Source organism: Bison bison, unplaced genomic scaffold (genome assembly GCF_000754665.1).
Source record: "Bison bison bison isolate TAMUID 2011002044 unplaced genomic scaffold, Bison_UMD1.0 scf7180017864373, whole genome shotgun sequence".
Lineage (NCBI taxonomy): Eukaryota > Metazoa > Chordata > Mammalia > Artiodactyla > Bovidae > Bison > Bison bison.
In genome coordinates this window covers 10,348,950-10,373,434 of record NW_011494945.1, presented here as the reverse complement: position 1 = coordinate 10,373,434, position 24,485 = coordinate 10,348,950, and the positions used below count along the sequence as shown (strand labels likewise).

The window sequence follows — 24,485 nt, the reverse complement described above, 5'->3', positions numbered from 1 at the left end:
TATTTAGAGATGGTAAAGTGCTGTTTGCTAGACACTTCAAAGCAAACATACAGAGTGGATCCATGGAGGTCACTATAGGGTTTTTTATTTTTTAAGTGAGAAAAGCTGGGTGCAACCAAGGTATTGAGTAATAGCCGATCTGTTAATACCGAGGGATGGTGCCAGGCTAACCCAAGTGTGAAGATGAAGAGGTCTGATAGCATCTCTTAGGTTCAGCCTGTTACGTTTGTACTCCTTCTTCCTCATCTAAAATTGATTTCATTTCTGGAAAACTTGACTAGGAATTCTTTTCCTCCCTCTGCCACATGATTTGAGCCAGAAGTCTATATCTCATCTCTGCCTGGCTTTGTTCTCAGTTGACTTTCATGGTTAGAAAGCTATCTGATAATTAACCCCTGTCGTTCCATTAGCTGGTAGTAACTTAAGGTGTGACTGCTCATTGGGGTACTCTGTATGTTAATATTTAATACCGTGCAGTCTTATAGGCACAAAGAGAAGAATTTCTCCCAGAGCCATCATGAAGCCTGCTGACAAGCTAGTGGGTGCTTCCTGAAGGCCTTCAGTGGCACCAGGCAGACATGTGCCATTGTGTCTGCTCGTAAGCCCTGCCTGTGTGTAGCTGGGAGACAGAGGAACCGCCTGACTATCCATTTAGTTCACGCCAAGCTTAATAGCTCATCCCGACTCGTTCAGACTATCATATTGTCCCATTTATGGCAGGTGCACATACAGAGAAAATCATGTACTTTACTCAACCCCACTACTTCTTACCCCTCCTCCCCATGACTTTGCTTCCTTGCTCACTGAGAACACAGAATTGTGAGAGAACTTTCATATGCTCCCATCACATCTCTCATTTGTGAGCAACAACACTCCTATATACTGTGCCTTCTCACCTTAACTAATGATTGTCCGTGCTTGATTGACTTTGACTCATCTGCTCAAGGTCGTCACCCCAGCAGTTCACCCTTCTCTTCTGGATCATCCCCACCCTCATACTAATATGCCCTTATTTTTCTTTCTTCTTTTAAATTTGCTTATTTATTTATTTAGGTCATGCTCGGTCTTTGTTGCTGTGTGGGCTCTGTGTGGTTGCTGGGAGCATAGGCTATTCTTGAGTTACGCAGCGCGGACTTCTCGTTACAATGCCTTCTCTTGTTGTGGAGCACAGGCTCTAGGGTGCTTGGGCTCAGTAGTTGTGGCACACTGGCTTAGTCGCTCCAAGGTGTGTGGAATCTTCCTGGACCAGGAATTGAACCCGTGTCCCCTGTATTGGCAGGCACATTCCTATCGACTGTACCATCAGGGGAGTCCCGTTGTTTTTCTCAGTTTAAAATATATACAATAAGAACATCCTCTTTTCTTGACCCCACTTCCAGCTCAGGCTACCATCTATTTCTCTTTCCCTTTACATCAAAACTTCGTAAGCATTATTATACTTGCTCTTCCAATTTCGTGCCTCTCATTTTCTCTCAGCCTGCATCAGTCAAGCTTTTGTCCCCAGTTTACTCCACTGAAACTGCTCCTGTCAGCTTCATCGGTGGCCTCCATGCTTCTCAACCCAGGTGTTTATTCTCAGACTTCCTATTACCTGACTGTTGCTACCTTTGAGGCAGTTCACCACTCCCTTCTCCTTGAAACACTTTTCTTCTCTTGACATCCAGGACTGCACGCTCTTGGTTTTCTTCCTTCCTCACCAGCTGCTGCTTCTTGAATCCTTTGCCAACTCTTCTCCTGCTACCCCATCCTCTTAACAATGGAGAGGCCCAAGGAAAAGTCCCCAGACCTTTTCTTCTTCTGAACCTATGTTCACTCCCTTGACCATCTCATCTAGTCCCATGGTTTTAAATATCATCTACATGTGAAAAAAAAAACAAACAACTAATCCCTGGTAGCTCAGATGGTAAAAAATCTGCCTGCAGTGCAAGAGACTCTGGTTCAATCCCTGGGTCTGGAAGATCCCCCAGAGAAGGAAATGGCAACCCACCCCCGTATTCTTGCCTAGAGAATTCCATGGACAGACCATAAGGTCACAAAGAGTCAGACACGACTGAGTGATTAACACACACACGTGAAATACTCCCAGATCTTTATCTCCAGCCCAGACCTTTCTCTGGAACTCTAGACTCCTCCAGCTATCTCTACTTCAGTCTAATAAGCATCTCTCACTGGACCCTTATCTCCCCTTCCACGACCAGTCCTGTCTCCTCCAGCCTATTCTCAGCAGACTGACCAAGGTGATTCTATTAAAATGTAGGGCAGATCACATCACTCTTCTATTTAAAACTCTCCAGTGGCTTCTGGTCATTCTCTCGTAAAAGTCAAAGTTCTTACCATGAATTAATTAGGCCCCACGATTGACCTCTGTGCCCTCTCCCTTGCAGTCCTTCTGCTCTAGCCACACCGGCCTCCTAGCTGCTCCTGCTCTTGCCTAAAGACCTCATGTGCTTTCCTTCGGCCCAGACTGCTGTTTCCCCAAATAGCCGCATGCATCATTTGTTTGCCTCCTTCAGGTCTTTGCTCAAACATCACCTTTCTCTCTCGGGCCTTCCTTGACTACTGTTAAAATTGCAGTGCCCCGTCCCAACCACCTTCTCTGGTTTATCTTTCTCTACAGTACTATTTCTTTCTGTCTCTAGGTGTTTCTGATTTATTTTCTGTCTCCTTCACCTCCAGAATGTGAGCTCTGTGAGTGATAGGATCTCTGTTACCTGAAATATTCCTAGTGTCCAGGTCAGCACCTGGAGCAACAGTGTGTTAGTTGCTCAGTGGTGTCCAACTCTTTGCGATACCATGGACTGTAGCCCACCAGGCTCTCCTGTCCATTTTCCAGGCAAGAATACTGGAGTGCGTTGCCATTCCCTTCTCTAGGGATCTTCCCAATCCAGGGATCAAACCTGGGTCTGCTGCACTGGGAGCAGATTCTTTACCATCTGAGCTACCAGGGAAGTCCACAGTAGGTACTCAGGATACACTTGCTAGCTGTAGGATGCTGTATGTCTCTACCAAAGAACACGGCTTGCATGTGAGCTCCAGAAAACCAATTTTCCAGATAGGGATCAGATCCGTCTCTTTACAGAGCTGAAGGAATGGCTAGAAGTTTGACCACCTGCCTGCCCCTGGTGGTGGGTAAAGCTTTCATTAGGAGTCCCTCACCATCCAGTCAGACCACACCTCTTGCCCTTAGAACCGAACATGTAAAATTGAGATCCTGTGCTACATTTTTACTATTGATTCACAAGTATTCTTTTTACTCAGTAATTAGTATGCAGCTTTTCATGAAATGCCTCTGTTTAATATATGTTAGTCATGATTAAGCTGATAAATTATTTGTAGTAATAAAACAGTCTCTAAGATTGCCATACTATCATCTCAAGAGATGCAAACATTTCTTCCCCTTTCTACTCATGTTAAATAACTTCACATTTAAAATAAATAATTGCTGCCTACCCCACAGTAACACATGTTGCTTTCTTCAGAGGTTGAAGCAAAATTCTGGCAGCACTGATGTGGAGGTAGCTACCCACTCGCCTGCTGAGAGTACTTACTGGCTGCTTCTTGAGAAGTGGCACCTAACTCAGTAGGGCACAGCAGCAGATTTCCCTAAATCTGAGGACATACTTGAGAATGCAAAATTTCACTCTCCCGGTTCTGGTACAGAAAAGGACAAAAGTGCCCACAGTTTTTTCACCCCCCTCCATATATTCCAATGAGAAATACAGAAAAAAAAATTGTAAAATTTATTCACAATGTACAAGTTAAGGTGAATAAAACAGCTGGCAATGGCATCTTGCCTCTGAGTTGGATTTATAAAAATATTAGTGAGCTCAGTTTGCTATATTTTGCTATTTCATTTGGGGAATGATGAAGAGAGTCTTTTATAATTATAACACTTGAGACTTCGATGTCATTTATCACAATATCGTCTGGAATTCTGAAAATGTTCTGTCAGAGATGACTTGGACATTTCAGGACTTGACATTTGAAGGAAGTTGGGTAACCGAATATCATAATGGTATCTTTTTCCTATGTACACCCTGTCATTCAAGGCATAGAGTTTATCTGCAATGTCACTGCCAATTAAAACCGAAAACAGGCGGGAGATATAACGATGCTGAGCCAAGAGCAAGTATAATTTCTTTCTCCTCCAAGACACATATCGACAATCAGTTTCTGCTGTGAGGGTTACCTAAAAAAACATAAGACCACACATAAACAGAGGTTAGGAAGCAAGAAATGGCCTGCCCTTTTTCTTGGCCCCAAATTTTAAATGAATTTCTCATGCTGATTTTAATGTTAAAACCCACAGTATATCAATAAAACATAGCAAAAGTACAAAATTTATTACTATGTATGTAATTTATAACATGAATAATCACAGTGTTGTGCCCATCTCCAGTTCATCTGTTTCTAAATTTAGATATCTATATTTTACATTTTATTGAAGTGAGAGCTACTTGATATTAAAAAGTAATAAATTTGGCTAATGTTGGGGAAATATTTCCATGTCTGTCCTGAAGACTGTGGACATTTAACCCTAATCCATTTCCTGAAGTACTGAATATAATTAACCTAATCCACATATGTGTATGATTCTATATATATAAAACACACATGTATGTTATATGAATTAACCAGAGGAAAACAAATGCCATAATAGAACCTACCAAAAGGATTATCTTTTAATACTACCAGATATGGCAGCATAGTAATGACATTTTGTTTACCATTTTGTTGCTAGAAAACAACTGAAATTCATCACATTTTGAATTTTAAAAGTCACTTATTTTGTCATAAGGCCAGATTTTCATTCTTGGTGTTTTTCTAAACTGTGACAGGTGGCAGTGTTTAGAGTCAAATATCAGTTAATTATATTTTAATTCCCATGTACTCAGTTAAGCAAAGGAAAATTTAAGAATATTTATCACAGACTTCTTTCTGTCCTATGGGATACCCAATCTTCTCCTTGTTGCTGGACCTATAAAGTGACATTAATCAGTAAGACTCAAGCAGAATGGGGAAGACATGCATGCTACCAAGTACATTCCAAAGTTAAGTATAAATTACTCCTATGTCATCTGCTGCTCTGTTTGCTTGTTTGCCTGTTTTTAAACAGGCAGCGTTTATCTGGTTGAAAGAGGCAGTGTTCCCAGTGTGGTCCAGTTATCCCTTACCTGAAAAGTGCCTTCCTCTGTGGGTTTCAGTGAGTCCCATTCAGGAGAATCCAGGAACTGGAAGGGGAAAATGTAATGCAGAAATTCGCCATCAACTGTCACTCTGATCCTACCCAGACACAAAGGACATCAGTCAGGAGGGAAGGAGAAAGAACTAAATTGGTGACAAGGGCAGGGAACACTATTTCTGATCTCTGATGATTCTTTTGGCTTTTAAAATCTTGAAGGGCAAAATATTAAATTCACACATTATAATAAGTGACAAAAATCTCCTGTAAAATTTATGTACTGCTGTTCCTCCCATAGTTAGGATTCTGGAACAGTGGGTGAAATTCATCAGAAAATTCATCAATTGATATGTGCCCATTTAGGTGTGTATAATATATTACAATTACAAGTTTCAATGCACTCAGTCAGATTTTAAATTAAGTAGAACTCTGAAGAACATAAAAACGTACCAATGGAAATACCTCTGTAAACTATTTAACCTTTTAAAAAACATGAATAATCACATTCCTATTTCTCCCCCAAACTTTTTTTCAAAATTTATATATAGTACATTTCCCCTTTGAGCAAGTGGGCATTTGCTAGAAATTACTGAAAAAAAAGTGATCATTATAAAATTTAAACGTTCTCTATTACTTAAAAGAATGCCCTAATAGAAAGTTTCAAATACTTTGTATGCTAAATAAGTATTCTATTCATTCAAACTGGCATCATCTTTTTCTTGACTCTAAGTGATTAGTTTGGAAACAAATAGCATATCCAGACAAACCAATTCATACCTTTGATTTTTATAAAGAAATATTAAGACTAAATTATACCCTCCTTCAAGTAAATGGTACCATGTATTCTAAATGCCTATGTAAACGACTCATGCGTCAAGGGTTTTCTCATGCCTCAGAGTACTAAATGCTGCTGAGGACTATGCTATGTTGAGATAGGAAGAAAAGAAACAAAAGTTAGTAAGTAATAAAGCGGAAAGACACACAAGTGCCAAGGGTACAAACCTTCCTGAGACAAGCAGGGAGAGTTTGTCGATGGAGGTTTTCCCCTGCATGGCGTAACAGTGCTCCTTTTCCAGAGTAACCACTTCTGAGCTCATAGCAATAGTTCTGAAGTCAGGCAAAGAGGTCCCCAGAGGCTGGAAGAGGGAGCTGTACAACAGCTGAAATTCTCGGGCAAAGGTTATGCTGTGAACTTGATAGGCAATGTGAACAAACCGTATGAAGCAGATGACAAACAGTATAAAATTCCAGGAAAACATGTCGGCTGCACAGACATCCACCCAGGCCCAGACAGCAGAACAGAGAAAACCCAATCCCAGCAGACTGAAGACGTAAAGGAGCCCGAAGAATCCACTGCCACCCATGAAACCTACTACAAATAAAATGCTGGCTAGATGATAGATGGCTCCTTCAGCCTCCTGCTTCCAGATGGTGCAGACAGGGTGTTCATCGATTAGGTTCTTCCATAAACTTGAATTTCCTTCCATGGCCGTAGTACTGTCTGGTTCACTTTTCAGTTGATATTAAATAATATCAAAGCAAATAATTAAGTCCTTTGCTTTTCCATCATCAGAGTTGAGTCTTCACAAAACCAGAGAAAGCCCGGACACTGGAGCTCGGGTGATTATGGGTTTGGTGTTTGTGGATCTTGAAAAACTAAGAATCCCATGCTAGCATCCTTAAGTTCATCTGGGCTTCTCATTGAGTTCTAGCTGACAAATATGTTGTTGTTGCCTATGTAAGAAATAAAAACAGGATTCTAATTAAACAGAATTGAGAAGTGTATTTAATGAATCACCAGCATTTTACTTATTCAAGTTGACATCCTACTTTCTATGAAGTTAAAATATATTCAATACAAATACTGAAAGTATTACATTTCTAGGATAGAAAAAATGCATATTTTCAAGTTAGGCTTAATTATAAATAATTTACAGAAATTTTAGTATTTGTTACAATTAGCTAACTATGTATTTTTCAAGAAAGCTAAGTGCTATAATCAGCTGGTTTCTATAACAGTAATTCAGTGCACCTCAGAATCTTTCATGATAGTGACTAAAAATGCAGATTTATAGACTGTTTCCGGATATATTGAGTCAGAAATCTCTAAGGGTGGGGCCTCAGTGTTGGTACTTTGAACAAGCTCCCCACATGATTCTGATGCATCAATTCACGTCTTCCATGGCCCACCCTTTTAGAGATGTTGTTTGACAATATGTTATTCACTCTTTACAAATGAAGAATTTGAGGCTCAGAGAGACTAATTTATCCTAGGCCACACAGTGGTTGATGGCAGAGCAGAACTTCAGCACGTAAGCCTGCATGCCAGATCCAATCATGAGGTCTCTCGTGAGAGAGATTTTAAAATAGTCACCGTAAGGAGCCCTAATCAATAAATGTAAGAAACACACCATTAGGAGTCAGGTTTTAAGAGTACATGGTAGACTGTGAAAATGTTTAATTAGATCAAAATTATTTGAGAAATATAAATTCAGTTCTCCTTTACTGTATTAGAGGCTCTTTCAGGCTAACGGTTGCATCTATATAACTAAATAAATAATATTAAAGTTCCTGCAACTTACACATTTATTTGCCAGATGGTCAAAAATGTTAGTGACTAGTTCCTCTGCACATATATTCTCTACCCTTTCAGCCATATGGTAAAAATGCTAATATGTGATCTCATTCAGGAGAGATTTAACTATGATGACAGAGTTGTAGGATAGATATCATTTATCACCAAGTTTCTTAACAATGAATGGTTTCAATATGAAGCATTCATTGGATTGATTTTTTTGAAACCAAGATAACATTCAAGAACCTTGAACTTGTGTGCTATATTGTTTTTATTTTGAGATAGATTTTCCAGAACACCTGGTAATAAAATACCAAATAACATAGATCTAGTCTTATAGAAAAAAAGTACCTACAGAGGTGAAAATGACTTAGCTGAAATAAAAAAAGGACCAGCATTTTACTACCAACAGAACTAGAGATGAAAATAAAGAAGCTGATACTGCTCAAGTTCCTGGTTTTTCATCCTGGATAGTGATTCTCTTCTCAGCAAGGAATGACTTTAAGAACATCACCAGGTGAATCATTAAAACAAGAAAAAATAACACAGAACTATAACTGACAACCGTATTATTTCTACTTATGCTGCTTTTAAATGCAAACATTCTGCATCCCTCTAATTATCACTCCACCCATCCCTCTGTGAGGGGTGAGACTCAAGGCCGACTGACACTCTGAACATGTTTCCCTTCTCTTCTTTAAACAAAACCCAAAGTCATATATCACTGCATATTCACAACAAAGAAACATTTTTTAAAAATACAATGAGTAGTTGAGAAGTGTGACATGCAGACCGCAAATGTCAGTCTCCCTGCTGTTTTACTTTTAAAACTCAAGTATTTTAAGTTAATGCCTCAAGATGCCAAGCAAATAGCCACAAAAGCAATATTAAAAAGCACTACCAGTGGAGCTCTGAACTTGGATTTGAACCTCCTGGAAATGTAAAATCCTCAACAAATTGCTAAAATGATGCTAATGTGAAATTTAGCATTATGTTTGTGGTAATTCAGAGTTTATTGGAATCTTACCTCTTAAACTCTTGACTTGGGGAATAATATACTGGGCCACCTGCATTCCTGGAGTGTGACCCATTATAATTATATGAGGAACTTTGTTTCTGGCCCTTTCCAGTCAGCTTCTGTTTCAGTAAGCTGCCACCAAACCACCTTCCTACCCTTGATCCTGTATCACTCAACAAAGAGTGCTGACTTGCCCTGATTAGATTGCTCCACACCCAGGCTTTCTCCACTTGGTGTGTTTTTATTCAGTCACCAAAACAGATGTACTTTATTAGAAGAAGAACTGACAGGGGCAGGTGACAAGCCCGAGTGTTCCTCTGCCATGTGCCAGCAGCCCTGTATGAATGCTGAACACGACTCATCAACCAGCTGCCTGTGTCAAAGCCTGTGGGCCTGAAGTCATGTTTTGCGGTAAATAAATGCTGGAATGCCAAAGGAGCACAATGGATTTCTTACGTAGTTGATCTTCCCTGCAAAAGAAGTTAACACATGGGGATACAAACGATGGAGACAAAGTGCAAATAAACATACTTCCCCTTTTTACTCTTTACATCGTCAGAGCCTGAGTTCAAAGGAATAAGGACATGTAAAGGCAGACACAAGAATGCTCAACTAAATGTGATATAAATTGGGTGGCACAGTGATGGAGATTAACTTGAAATGGCAGTTACGGGTTCAGAACGTGTACATTTATTATCTCACAGCATCACACTTACTGCCACGAGCGAGGCAGTATCTAAACCGTCATGCTCAGCTTACAAATGAGAAAGGTGGAGCCCAAGGCAGGTTAAGTAACTTGCTTCAGGTAAAAGTCACAGTAAGTCACAAAGCTGGAAGTTCAAGTCCTCTTCTGCTCAGCTTCATGCTCTTCCCAGCAGGCAGTGTGTCTTTCAAGGCTGCAGATCTGATTTAATGTGTTGGGAGACCAGTTGAATAATCTGCCAGGACGGTTTGCCAGGAAAATAAAAATCCTAACAGTGGATATTTGAGACAGGCTCTATCTGCTTGTCCAGTTCAGTTCATTATGCTTAGAATACCACCAGGGACATAGACATAGAAAGCCACTCATGAAATAATCTTCTGTTTTACTGTTCAACACTGACTCATTTCCTCTTCTTGATTCCAAAATTATTAAAGGGCAAAGACAAATGTTTTTGTATTTTAGACCCTTGGCACTAAGGGAATGTGGATTGAACACACTGATACAGAGGAACAAGTCCTCTCTTTTCCATCCTCACTCTATCCAGGACAACAGATGTTCTAACAGATGTCACCTAGGGGAACAGAAGTGGAGGATTTCTTGACTGAGGGGTTGTTTAAGATGTCCGGCACAACTCCAAATTCATAGGAGAATCCTTCTGTCTTCTTGCAATGTTCAGTTCCTTAAGAGCAGCTGAATTCCTGATTTCATTAAAACAACTCTGGTAGCTTGTGGTATTATGTTAGTTGTGGTTGCTAGGCAAGCTAGAAGATCAAAATTCTATCAATATTATCCTTATTAATTGGAATCATATCCCAGCTTTGGTATGTGTTACATATGGAGAAGATCATTTTCTCTACTTAAACCTTTAAGTATGTATACTTACTCAGCAACTATGTACCAGACATTTAAAAAATTATTTAATCTGCACAACAACCCCATGAGGAAGGTACTATTATCTCCATCCCACAGATGAGAAGATTGAAACTCAGAGAAGGCAAGTAAATTGTACAAGGTCACCACACTGTTCATATTGGAACTAAGATTCCATCCAGGTCTGTCTGACTCTGAAACTCACTGTCTAAACCATATCATTCTGCTTCCACAGTACCAGGATTTAGAAAATGTAGACTTTCGTTTCCTCCTTGCTACTTAGATGAACTTAGACATATTTATTCATCAGTAAAGCAGAGGTAATGTCACCTATTGTGTCTACTTTAAAGGGTCCTGGAACATCCAAATGAGAAAATCTATATTAAAAATTCTTAGCAGATTTTATTCTTTTAATTTCTCAGTCTTTTGGGAGCACTTATCTTGTTATTTTTTAATTTTTATTGGAGTACAGTTGTTTTACAATGTTGTGTTAGTTTCTTCTGTATAGCAAAGTGAATCAGCTATATTGTTGTTCAGTTGCCCAGTCATGTCCAACTCTTTGCGACCCCATGGACTGCAGCACACCAGGCCTTCCTGTCCCTCACCATCTCCTGAAGCTTGCCCCAGTTCATGTTCATTGCATTGGTGATACCATCCAGCCATCTCATCCTCTGAAACCCTCTTCTCCTCTGCCTTCAATTTTTCCCAGTATCAGGAAGAGGAATCAGCTATATGTATACATATAGTTCCTCTTTTTCTGGATTTCCTTCCCATTTAGATCACCATAGAGCACTGGGTAGAGTTCCTTGTGCTATACAGTAGGGTCTCATTAGTAATCTATTTTATACACAGTAGTGTATATATGTCAATCCCAATCTCCCAATTCATTGCACCCCTTCCCTCCCTTGGGGTCTATACATTTGTTTTCTGCATCTGTATCTCTATTTCTGCTTTGTAACTACAGATTCCACATATATGTGTTAATAGTTTTTCTCATTCTGACTTACTTCACTCTGTATGACAGTCTCTAGGCCCATCCATGTATCTGCAAATGACCCAGTTTCATTCCTTTTTATGGCTGAATAGTATTCCATTGTATATACGTACCACATCTTTATCCATTCCTCTGTTGATGGACGTTTAGGTTGTTTCCATATCCTGGCTATTGTAAATAGTGCTGCAATGAACATTGGGGTGCATGTTTCTTTGAATTAAAGTTTTCTCTGGGTATATTCCCAGTAGTAGAATTGTTGGATCACATGGAAGTTCTCTTTTTCGTTTTTAAGAAACCTCCATACTGTTCTCCATAGTGGTTCTACCAGTTTATTGATACATTTTTATCAACAGTGCAAGAACATTCCCTTTTCTCTATACCCTCTCCAGCATTTATTGTTTGTAGATTTTGTGATGTTGGCCATTTGGACAGGTGTGAATTGATATTTCATTGTAGTTTTGATTTGCATTTCTCTAATAATTAAAGATATTGAGCATCTTTTTATGTGTTTGTTGGCCATCTGTATGGCCAGCTCATCTTTGAAGAAATGTCTGTTTAGGTCTTCTGCCCATTTTTTGATTCAGTTTGTTTTTTTTTTTTATTTTATTGAGCAGATTTTTAAATAACAGAGAAATGGCATTGCTGTACTTGTTGCTTGTTTGCTACAGAGCTGAGCCATTTGAAGATATAGATTTTAAAAGCTTTCTTCAGAGGATTTCAATAGAAGACAAACCATCCTTATGTTCTAAATTCTAAACTTACTTATTTCTGCAGGAGTGATCTGTCTTATTCTTCCCTATGTTGTGTCCTGACCACCCAGAACTAACCTATCCTTGAGTAAAGAAACCAGTCTCTGGAAGCCAGTAACAATCGGAATCACCCAGGGACCTGTTAAAATGCCCCTTCCCTGGCCCCACCCCAGAATAACTGAGCCAGGGAGGGACCCAGACAGATGCCTTTCTAATAGGCTCTCAGTTGATTTTTTTTTTTGATGTGTTCATTTACTTTAATAACACTACATTTACCATGTTATCACCATGGAATGTAAATTCAGGTTAGACGAGAATTTCACAAGTACAACAAAGCATTTTGTGATATACCAAAGTTTGTATAATGTCTGACCAAACCAGCTTGCTCATCAATGACTTCCATTATAGGGATTTTATTTAGTTGATGATACTTTTGGAGAAAATAAACATACTGCACACATTTTAAAAGTGTTTTTTCATTTACCTTTACATTAGCACTTAAAATACATGTTTCAAAATAATTTAAAATTATTCTAATTTAACAGCAGCAAAATATAATTCTGCAATTACTAAAGAGCTAAAAGGGATCCACAAGTTAAGTTACTCTCATGTTTATAACTATGATTCTAAAATAAATACTACTTCAAAGTGGCTCTGTTACCAGCTTTTTAGTGTTGGTTTAAAAACACACACAGACTTCCAGGGAGGTTTGTAATGTTGTATTCCATGCACTGTTCTGAAAGGGTTCCTCAAGAGCCAACCAACCCATAAAACAGTACTCAGTCCACAAGGCCATCAGAAAGTTAAATTAACTGGGGTAAATAGGATTCCTACATTACATCAAAAGCATATGATATTCTGCAGCAACTGGGAGCATTTTCAGGATTGGCATGTTGTTTTCTTTAGAACTAATTTCAACAGAAGAGTTTAAGAAGGTGGATAGGTACCACTATCAAGTGTATTTAAAAGTGACATGTTTCTTTTGTGCTGGTCTGACTCCCCTGAATGACCTAGCTAGTGAACTAGTCACCAGTAACTTGGTCACCAGGCAAATCAAGCCTGCAAGAAAGGAGGCCAATTTTCAAATTACCATGTTCTTGTCTGACCCAAACAATTTATTTTCAGCATAAACATATAACCTCAATATGAGATGTCTAACTATAGCAAGCACCACCAAGACGACCAAGACAGCATCTCCTCTTCTAAGGTTTAGGTTTCCCCCAGAATTCTTGATACAGGGAATAGCCCATACCAAGAGTCATTGCTCCCACAACAAAGCCTTGGGCTGCCACACGCATGTGGATCAGGTGAACAGACATTTTAGTATGTCCCCTGCTCTTCAATCTATATAATCCATATGCAACAATTGCTGCAAAACATGCCATTCCAATGGGGACAAATGGTGCCTCTCTAGCTTTTCGGATAAGTTTAGATCCCTGATCTTCATCATATGAATAAAGAGAAATATCTGTGTCGCTTGACATAGTGATTGAAGAATCTTCAGACAACTTCAAGACGTTTCAGGTTCCTACCGGATTCTCAGTTGATTTTTTTTTAACTTTTTATTTTGTATTGGGGTATAGCTGATTAACAATGTTTTGATAGTTTCAGATGAACAGCAAAGGGAACTCAGCCATACATATACAGGCACATCTTCACACCAGGTTTGTGACTGGGGCCCTGCTCTGGAAATTGTTTAATTATTTACGGACTGTAGGGGGACCCAGGCACTGGCATTTTTCCACAGACTTCCCATTGATTTTGTTGTGCAACCAGGGTTAAGAACTTTTAGGGGGATGGGGTAAGAGACACTAGAACATTCTATAGAGTAAAGGATCTGGATTTTAATCCTTCTTTTTCAGGGGCTGGAAAGGCACATTTTCTCTTGTGTTTCTCACTACCATGCTTGCTCAGGTCAGGAGGCATTTTCTTCCTCACACTCATCTCTGAGGGGGCTCAAGGTTTGTGCATGTTCTGCATCAGCCTTTCCTTAACACGGTGGCTGAAGTGCACTTTCTAGGCTCTGAATTTTTATGGCCTTTACTATCTGTCTACATGGCTTCCACTGTATATTATATTGAACATAATATATATTTTCTTTTTAATTTTTTTTAAGGTATGTATTTATTTGGCTGTACCGGGTCTTAGTTGTGGCATGCGGGATCCTTTTTAGTTGAGGCATGTGAAATCTATATTTGCAGCATGTGGGTTCTAGTTCCCTGACCAGGGATCAAATCCAGGCCCCCTGCATCAGGAGCTCAGAGTCTTAACCACTAGACCAGTAGGGAAACCTCTGTTTTCCTTTTTAAAGCATCATAATTTGTTTATTCTTTCAGTTGGGGTACATATTTAAGTAATATTTTAAAGAATCTCATGTAGATAGTGTGTATATTTTTAAATATTGGCTTTATTAATTGGTCATTTATATATATATATATGATATAAATAGTGTTCAGGTAGAAAAACAATGTTTAGAATATAGTTTTGGAACAAGCAGGTTAATAGCCAGGAAGCCCAAGTGAGATATGACCGATACCTGAATCAATGGGTTAGGTGTTGGACAAAGAAAGAAAGAAAAGCATGTATTATATTAACCATGAAGAAGAAATGAAAGGAAGACGTGTCTCTGCTGAGACAGAAGAACAGAGAAGGGATGAAGACACTTTGGAGTTATAAGAGATCCTGAAGCTTGGAAAGAAATCAGAGGAAGTTTGGGGGCAGGGGACTCGCTTTGAGTCATGTTTAACCTGATGCACCTGGTCTAGCAACAGAGTTCACAGCAGAAGATAAGGTGCGGGATGGAGGTATATTTAACAGTTGTCCTAAATTACACAGGACAACACTGAATAAGGATTGGAGCTGATGAAATTATCTAGAAAGTGAGTACAAAGAGAAATGAGAATTGAAATTAAATGCCCATGACCAGAAGCCTTAGAATCCTAGGGTTGTGCTGGCCACTGCAGGAGCCATCAGCCACACGTAACCACTGAGCCCCTAAAATGTAACTGGTCTGAAGTAAGATGCGTTGGTCTCAATGGATTTCAGTACAAAGACAGTACAAAGACAGTACAAAGATTAGGAATACATCATTAATAATTTCTTTATTGGTTATGTGCTGAAATGATAATGTTTTGGAAATACTGGGTTAAATTAAACATATTATTAAAGTTAATTTCACCCATTTCTTATTTGTTAATGTGCTACTAGAGAATTTTAAATTATGTATATGGTTGCATTATATTTCTCTTGGACAGTGCTAGTCTAGATCCTCTCAAGGAAAGAAGAAATTAATTTCTTCATCATGCCAAGACTTGGCATGATGCTGTACAAACAGTGCATATGTATAGTATATAAATGTATAAATATGGAAGAATTATCTAAGATTAAGAGCAGAGAGTTGATGTAAATGTAAATGATTTTGGCTACAGTGTTCATATGCTACAGTCAGTCAGATGTTATCCAAGGCATCGATGTGTCACCATCTGGCTTCTGCCTATAGAGATGGCCAACCCCACTAAGCTCTTGGCTCCTTTATTCTACCAAGGAAAACGGTACTTTTTTCTTTTGCCTTAGGAAGAATCCTACTTTCTTAAGCAATTATATTACATGGTCTCATTTTCTCATTTCATCTTCTGATCTCAGGTAGACAGTCTCATAAATTTTATGCTGGAGATTGGATTGTGGCCTTCTAGATTCCAGAAGATCCACACAAGCTTTGGGGGGTTTTCACATAATACCTGTCTCTTCATGCACCACTAGGCTCCCAGGCTGGAATATGCCTTTGACTTTTTATACCAATGAAAGCTTGGCTTCACTTGAGACTCAAGGAAATTAGAGAACCTGCCCACAAGCTATGCCAGGCTTCTCTGATTCTCTTGTCTCAGCTAAAGCCACATTTGATTATTTCTAGCCATGTTTGGTTTCTCACTTTATCACCTATGGTGGTAGGGAGAATTCTAAGATTCCTACCCTGCTCATACACAGGTCCTGTAATCCCCTTTCCTTGAGTCTTCCCATTGAATGGCATTCCCATGTGAAAGGCATGGCATAGAGGGTACCTTGATTAGGTAACATGTTCTGGCCAATGGGGCTGGAATAGTCATGTCTGTGATTATGTTAAGCCATGTAAGACTCACTATAGGACTGGAAATTAGACAAACATATTCTTACTAGCCTAGAAAAAAGCAACATCATGCTGTGAACTGCCTGTGGGGGCCACTAGGCAAGGAACTGCAGGCAGTCTCTGTGAACTGAAAGAAGTACCCAACCAAAAGTTACCAGAATAATGGGGACCTCAGTCCTTCAACCACAAGGAGCTGAATTCTGCCAATTACCTGGAAATTTTGGGAGAGGATCCTAGACTTCAAATGAGGAGTGCAGTCTAGTTGATAACCTGAATTGCAAGCTTGTGAAACCCTGAGCTGAGGATCCATTCTAGCTATGCCTAGACTTCTGACTCACAAAAACTGTGAGATAGTAAATTTGTATTGTTTTAAGCCACTAAGTTTGTGGTAATTTGTTACAAAGCAATAGAAAATGAATATACACACTTATGAATATCCACTATAACTGAGGCTTTTCACTAAGGTAATAACTACATTTTACGATGGACTTGGAATACAGGTCTATGGAGAAGAAGACAATCCTTGTGAGATTTCTATTAGGAAAATCAAGTAATAACAGGTCTTTAATCATATCTGGAAAACAAGACAGGATAAGTGGCCCTGGGAATTATATTTAAATTAACTGTACCACTTTATAGGTTTTTCTTTCATGGAGTCCAGTGGCCCCAACACTATTAAGCATCTGTACATGTGGGCAACTTCTAGAATGCTTATGTCATTCATATGTTGTTGTTTGGGGTCCCTGGTGGCTGAGATGGTAAAGAATCTGCCTGCAATGCAGATAACCAGGGTTTGATCCCTGGGTCGGGAAGATCCTCTGGAGAAGGAAATGGCAACCCACTCCAGTATTCTTGCCTGAGAAATCCCATGGACAGAGGAGCCTGGCGAGCTTAAGTCATGTGTGACTCTTTTGTGACCCCATAGACTGTAGCCTGCCAGGCTCCTCTGTCCATGGGATTTCCCAGGCAAGAATACTGGAGTGGGGTGCCACTTTCTTCTCCAGGGGATCTTCCCAACCCAGGGATCAAACCTGCGTCTCCCGCATTAGCAGGCGAATTCTTTACCGCTGAGCCACCAGGGAAGCCCATATGTCATTCATATACCAATCTCCAAAATTCCTGGAATACCATGTTTCCTTGGTTAACATTTAGCTGGATCAACTCTTTGCAAAATTGAGCCATACATGTATGGCAAATACTTGATGTTTCAAACACATCCAGAGAATAATACTAAAAAAAAAAAAAAGCCCATAGAAACTCAAAACAAATAGCTACATAATATGAATTGTGACTCCACCAAATTTAGATGAGTTGAGCAATGGGAATTAATGAAGTAACTATGTGCCATCTTCTTTATCCTCATATACTATTACTACTAGTAGTACTACCAACGCTGTTACTATCAGCACCTAATATTTACTGAACACTTACTATGTGCCACGCACATGTCTAAGAGCCCTAAAATGCTATGTCACTTAATCCTCACAACTTTTTGAAGTAGGCAAATTTATCTCCCCATTTTACAGATGAGAAATCTAAAGTCTAGGTTGCTTAAGGATACAATATTGATAGAACCCAGACTCACTCTCAGGCAGGTGGATGCCAAGGCTCTGCTGTCTTAACCCTCATGACTTAACTGCTTCACGTACAGTTTGAATCTAAATATCTGGACTTACTGGAGCAAATCACAGCATTCTTGTTTTCTCACTTCAGTCCTAGATTCAGTGAATTTAAATGTTTTCTTAAGAAATTACAAATTTTCAGGTGGGAGGATGAAATAGGTGAGTGGGGTTGAGAGGTACAAACTTCCAGTTACAAAATAAGTCGTGTCTAAAATGTACAGTCTGGGGAATATAGTTGACAATTATATCTTTTTTAAAAATTGGAGGATAATTGCTTTATAATGTTATGCTGGTGTCTGCTGTCCAACAACATGAATTAGCCATAAGTATACATATATCACCTCCCTCCTGAGTCTCCCTCCTAACTCCTCCATCCTACCCGTCTAGGTCATCACAGAACACCGAGCTGAGCTCCCTGTGCTACGCAGAAGCTTCTCACTAGCTATCTGTTTTATACATGGTAGTGTATATATGTCAGTATTACTCCCTAAAGCATCCCCCCTTCTCCTTCCCCCACTATGTCCAGCAAGTCTGTTCTCTATGTTTGCGTCTCTATTCCTGGCCTGCAAATAGGTCCATCAACACCATTTTTCTAGATTCCATATATATGTGCTACTATATGGTATTGGTCTTCCTCTTTCTGACTTACTTCTAGGCTCTAGGTTTGTCCACCTCACAAGAACTGACTCAAATGCATTTCTTTTTATGGCTAAGTAATATTCCATTGTATATATGTACCACTAACTTCTTTATCCATCCATCTGTTGATGGACATCTAGGTTGCTTCCATGTCCTGGCTTTGTAAATAGTGCTGCAGTGAACACTGGGATACATGTGTCTTTTCAAATTATGGTTTTCTCAGGGTATATGCCCAGTAGTTGGATTGCTGAGTCAAATGGTAGTTTATTCCTGTTTTTTTTTTTTTTAATGAATCTCCACAGTGGCTGTATTAACTTATTAATACATTCCCACCAAAAGTGCAAGAGGGTTCCCTTTCCTTCCCACCCTCTCCAATATTTATTGCTTATAAATTTTTTGATGATGTCAATTCTGACTGGTGTGAGGTGATATACCTCATTGTAGTTTTGATTTGCGTTTGTCTAATAATGAGTGATGTGGCGCGTCTTTTCATGTGTTTGTTGGCCATCTGTATGTCTTCTTCGGAGAAATATCTGTTTAGATCTTCTGCCAATTTTTTGATTGGGTTATTTGTTTTTCGGATATTGAGCTGCATGAGCTGGTTGTGTATTTTGGAGATTAATCCTTTGTCTTTTATTTCATTTGCTATTGTTTTCTCCCATTATGAGGGTTGTCTTTTCATGTTGTTTATAGTTTCCTTTGCTGTGCAAAAACTTTTAAGTAGGTCCCATTTATTTATTTTTGTTTTTATTTTCATTACTTTAGGAGGTGGGTCAAAGAAGATCTGTGCCAAAGAGTGTTCTGCCTATGTTTCCCTCTAAGAGTTTTATAGTTTCTGGCCTTACATTTAGGTCTTTAATCCATTTTGAATTTATTTTTGTGTATGGTGTTAGTAAGTGTTCTAATTTTATTCTTTTACATGCAGCTGTCCAGTTTTCCTAGCACCACTTATTGAAGAGGCTATCTTTTCTTTATTGTATATTCTTGCCTCCTTTGTCAAAGATAAGGTGCCCATAGATGCATGAGCTTATCTCTGTGCTTTCTATCTTGTTCCATTGATATATACTTTTGTTTTTGTGCCAGTACCATACTGTCTTGATTACTGTAGCTTTATAGTATAGACTGAAATCAGGAAGGTTGATTCCTCCAGCTTTGTTTTTCTTTCTCAAGATTGCTTTAGTTATCAGGGGTCTTTTGTGTTTCCATACAAAGACAATTATATAATATTAATCTTTGTATGTTGACAGATGGTAACCAGACTTATCATGGTGGTCATTTTGAAATATATAGAAATATCAACTCACTATGCTGTGCACCAGAAACTAACATAGTGTCATAGGTCAATTATATTTCAAAAATGAAGAAACTCTTAGAAAAAAAAGTCAAATTTGTGGTTATCAGAGGCAGGAGTTGGGGGAAGGTTGTCAAAAGGCAGAAACTCCCAGTTATACGGTAAATAAGTACTAAGGCAACATGATAAAAATAGTTAACACTGCTGTATGTTATATATGTGAAAGTTTCTAAGAAAAATCCTAAGTGCTCTTATCACAAGGAAAAGTATTTTTTCTGTTTCTCTAATTTGTATCCATATGGGATGATAGACTTTCACTAAACTTAATGTAGTAATAATCATTTTATGATGGAAATTAGACTATTATGTAGATCATCTTAAAGTTATACAGTGCTGTATGTCAGTAAAACTGAAAGAAAAAAAGCAATTACAATTTTTGGAGCAACAGAAGGACAGGAGGTTGAGTCACTCAGTGCCCTATAATTCTTAATGTGAAGAAACAGCTATAAACCTCTCCTTCATAAGCTTATCATTTAACTGCTTTAAATGAACAATCCCATACTCTGCTTCAAGTTCTTTTGACTTCTCCATGTTCTGGAAATGGCTAAAGGCACAAGCAGGAAAACATTCACTTTCAGTCAGCTGCAGTCACGTCATGCAGTAAGTTCACCAGAGACTCCTGATGAAAGATGCAAGAGAAGCTGGACTCACAGATGCATGAAAGTCTTTCCTTGATATGCATCCAAGGAAGACACCTTCACTTAGTTCTCCTCCAAGTGTCCTGCACACAGCAAATGAATTCACTTTTTCTATGTTTACTTCATGTTCCTTCCTGGCAAACACACCTAATAAGCTTATGTGTGCTAGCTAATTGGCTGTAATCTTTCCTTTGTCATTTTTTTGAGCTTAATGAGCAGGTGGATCACACACCAGGGTCAGCAATGTTTGAAACCACCAAACCAGCCACTCCTGATGCTACTAGGAGCATTTCTGCAAGGAATTCCATTTCCTTTTGAGTGTTTATAGGGACAGGAGCTTTTTCTTTGTGAGAAAAATTGTTCACTGGTTCTCCTTTCTGTCATGATCTTCAGTGTGGATTACTCCCTTACTCCTGCTGCTCAGGAAATACTGCACATTCTCTTCTTTCAAAATATTTGATTATCTCAAGCTTCTCTTCAGTGTTTAAGCTGTCCTTTTGCATGCACTATTTGACATTTTTGAATCAAGATGCTTAAATATTCTTGGGATATTAAATGAGTGTTTTTCTATAGAAACATGCATAAGTGCAAAAGAGTAACAAAACACAATCTTGCAGGATATCACTCAGTGAACCAAGGTAGCTCATAATGTTTGAGCTCTGTGTGTGTTATATTCCTATAGGGCTTGGTTAGCTGGTTGCAGTTTAATGTGTTCAGCTGGTGTTTCTGACTGAGCAAATCATTGAATAAGTTAGTACAAAATTTGCATCATGCTTGAATTGTTACTAACATTTCAGTTGCATTGGAATGATGCTGATTTTCAAAATAAGCATTATAGCATAATTGACTGTATCATCAACTTTCAAATAGACAAGAACACATTAATAATTAACATATGTAAGAATTCAACAAATCCCTGCCCTCATGGAGCTTGCATTTTAGTGAAATTCAAATATTGACACCATTTAAGCCCAGTTTCAAATTATGAGATCTAAGATAATCTAAAAATACATTTTATATGCAAATAAGCTACTTAAAACTCATTAAAAGTCAGTTGTTGCATACTGAATTTTTAAATAAATGCTATATTTTAAAAGACAAACTAAAGTCTTAAAAATCAAAATGCAACCAAGTTGTTTCTTAGAAATTCAAGACCAAAAGCAACAAACAAACCCTAAAATGTTGTATGTGTCACAGGTAATCAAGTAGCATATTACATATTAATATGCCTGTATTCTTCTATTTGTATAAATGCAAGGGCATATGGAGTGATTTTTTACTTAATGCTAAGAAAGGTTATTCCTGGATGGAAGGACACTACTTTTTTCTTTGCATATACCTATATTGTTTGCTTCCTTTATACTAATCTTATAAAACTAAAAGGTGATTTTATGTTAATTTGAAAAATTTTAAATACAAAGATATCAGATAAGAAATATCCATGAACCCAACAACCAAAATTATCAAATATCAACACTGTCATATTTTTGGATCTTTTTAAAATAACAAAAGGTTCCACAAGAAATTAAAGATCACCACGGACTACTCTCTAGTGCCATTCCTCACCCATCTACTCCCTCTATAAAACTGCATTTCTTTCCTGTCCATATAGAATAATTTTTATAATTGCAATTAAAAATGTTAGGCTAGACTAGAAATGTATCTTATGAGTTTTTCAGCTTTACACTAATTTTTTTCTGATGAATAATTTTGAACATATTCCAAAATAGAGAAAATAATGTATGATAACCTGTCTATATACCCATTACCTAGATTCAGCACCCATCAAGGTTTTGCCACATGGAAGTTTTGAAATCAAAAGCAGAAAACTGTAACCTACTGTTCATCCTACAATTTGTTCAGTCAATAAACAACCACCTACTAAGGAAGACAGGGAGAACTGAGATTAGCTATGTTCTCACTATGTGCTGCGCACTGGGTCTTGTCTACACTGACCCACTGAGGAGTCACAACAACTCTGCCACTCAAATAGTATCATTAGCATTCTTCAGAGTGGAAAATGAGGCTTGGAAAGATGAAAGTTCTTCCAAAGGCCCAGCTGCTTGCTCTTCTCTCTAGACCGTAAATCCCTCCTCCCCCACCAATTTCAGTATGTGTGAAAGAGTCACTAGAGGTTATTCTGTTGAAAAATACAAAATGAGAAGGTCTCACTTTGTAGTTGTGTGAATTGATCCCTCAATTCTCTGAGCTGGAGGAGGGTCCAGCGTTGTTATGGGAGTTTTAAGTCAGCAACTTTTGTTATTATTTAATTTATAAGATAACCTGTTGTAACTTTCACTTTAAGATATTTTCCTCTAACTATTAAGATAAAAGAGAGGAATGTTTTCTCTTTTCCTTTAAAAAAAATCTCATTAATGATTCAATACACTTTTGTAAATTCTTACTTATTCTCTATAGCTAATAATCCCAGCTGACCAACACCCATAATTACAGAAACCAATTTCAGTTGCAGTTTGCGGGCTTGCAAATATATCACAGACATTTTCCAAAGCAGTTTTGAAACTTCTTGCCTGTCATGTCACTTACGTGTTGTTATGCTCATATGCTGCAGCAAATGCTTCATAACCATTCTTGATCTTTCCTGGGGACTCTTCAGAAAGCAGACATGAATGCTCCAGTGTATCAACCCTATTAGTCAGTCTTGTGATAAGAAGCATGGGGTTTGGGTTTCCCCTGACACATATTTATTTAATAGCATAGACTGTCATCATTTAGAAGCCCAGGATGTACAATGATTCAGCTATTTTGAGAAACTGATGAGATTAAAGAAACTCAATTATCAAATGTCTCCCAGCTTATATGTATAAAATTTTAGTAGAACAGATAACATCTTATTCTAGATGTCACTTAATATTTGTATCCCAAACTCTTCAAAAGACAAACCCAGTCTCCCAGAGAAGGAAAGAACCTTAAAGATCATGTGGGATCAGACAGACCTCTTCATCTGGCAAATGTGGAAAGAGATCCAGTATTTATTTTGCTAATATTTTGTTTCAGGTAGTTCTTGTTTGGTTTTCAGTTGCCACAAAGAACAGTGCCAAGTTCCTGTATTGTCACACCAGGGAGTTGTTTGTGCAACAGTCCCTGGTATTAAAAATAACGGAAAAGAAAATAGCCACTAAACTTGAGCATGATCAGAGAGACAGCAGTAAATTTTTTAAGGCTGCCATAAAACTCAACTGCAACGTGCAAGCTTGCAAACTGAAAATACTTAACCACAAGAATTGGAGTAAAAAGTCAGGAAGGAAGGTTGTCACATTCTAGAAGTTCAGTAAATCAAATTAGTTTATGTTCAAAAGTGGGTTTCTAATTCTGCTTTCCCACTTATTTACATATACAACTTTTCCACTTTTTGCAAAATGTCTCCTGACTAAAAATGTTTTCGTGTGTGTGCCATAGCCATATTACTGTATTTGATTCTGTGCCTTTAATCTTTTCTTAAAATACAGACCCTCAAAATACATATCTCTGTAACCGACCTTGGTGAGGAGGTAGTTTAGTGGTTTTCAAATGTCTTTCCCTTTCTTTCCTTCCCTTCCCCTTGCCCAGGGGGATTCCCCAAATAGAGTAAACAGGTCAGCGTGACCTTGGATGTGGCCGCTTTCTGGGTCCCAAACTCAACGGGAACACCCTGCCCTGCTCAGACTTTTTGCCCAGGGAAGCTTCTCGTCTCTGCCCGACTTCCCCAAGGCCAACCGAAGGCTGTCAGGGCCCCCGAAGCAGCTTTTCTCCCTCTAAAATCCGACCTTTGGGGGGTCTCCAAGGTGCTGCCCGGGGCAAGAGTGGGTCCAATAGCAGATGTAGGAAGAAGATTCACCTCTGTGGGCGGAGGACCCGAGCGCCTAGGACCGGTGCGCCGACCCCAGCGGGCCAGCCTCCAGCGGCACCCGCGCGGACCCCCGGACTCGCCGCTGGCCGGAGCAGGGCCAGAGCGGGAGGAAGGTGGCAGCGCCGTGCAAGCAGGGGCACAGGCAGCGAAGCGCGCTGCTAGGGGGTCTGC

At 38.8% G+C, this 24,485-nt stretch overlaps 1 protein-coding gene and 1 pseudogene across 2 annotated transcripts in view; both read right to left on the bottom strand.

Moving 5' to 3' along the window:
- Positions 1–3,733: 3,733 nt before the first annotated feature.
- The window catches only part of POPDC3 (popeye domain containing 3), a 21,277-nt gene continuing 525 nt past the window's right edge, over positions 3,734–24,485 (bottom strand). The window contains exons 1-4 of one of the 2 annotated variants that reach the window (XM_010856678.1): positions 23,012–24,267; positions 6,185–6,916; positions 5,175–5,283; positions 3,734–4,189 (exon numbers count right to left, since the gene is read on the bottom strand). In XM_010856678.1, the coding sequence (XP_010854980.1) occupies positions 3,908–4,189; positions 5,175–5,283; positions 6,185–6,669 (876 nt within the window). In that variant the 5' untranslated portion in view covers positions 6,670–6,916; positions 23,012–24,267 and the 3' untranslated portion in view covers positions 3,734–3,907. Of the gene's footprint in view, positions 4,190–5,174; positions 5,284–6,184; positions 6,917–23,011; positions 24,268–24,485 lie in introns of those variants that run through there. The other variant, XM_010856677.1, reaches the window with a different exon arrangement.
- Positions 12,748–13,611, bottom strand: LOC105000690 (annotated as a pseudogene).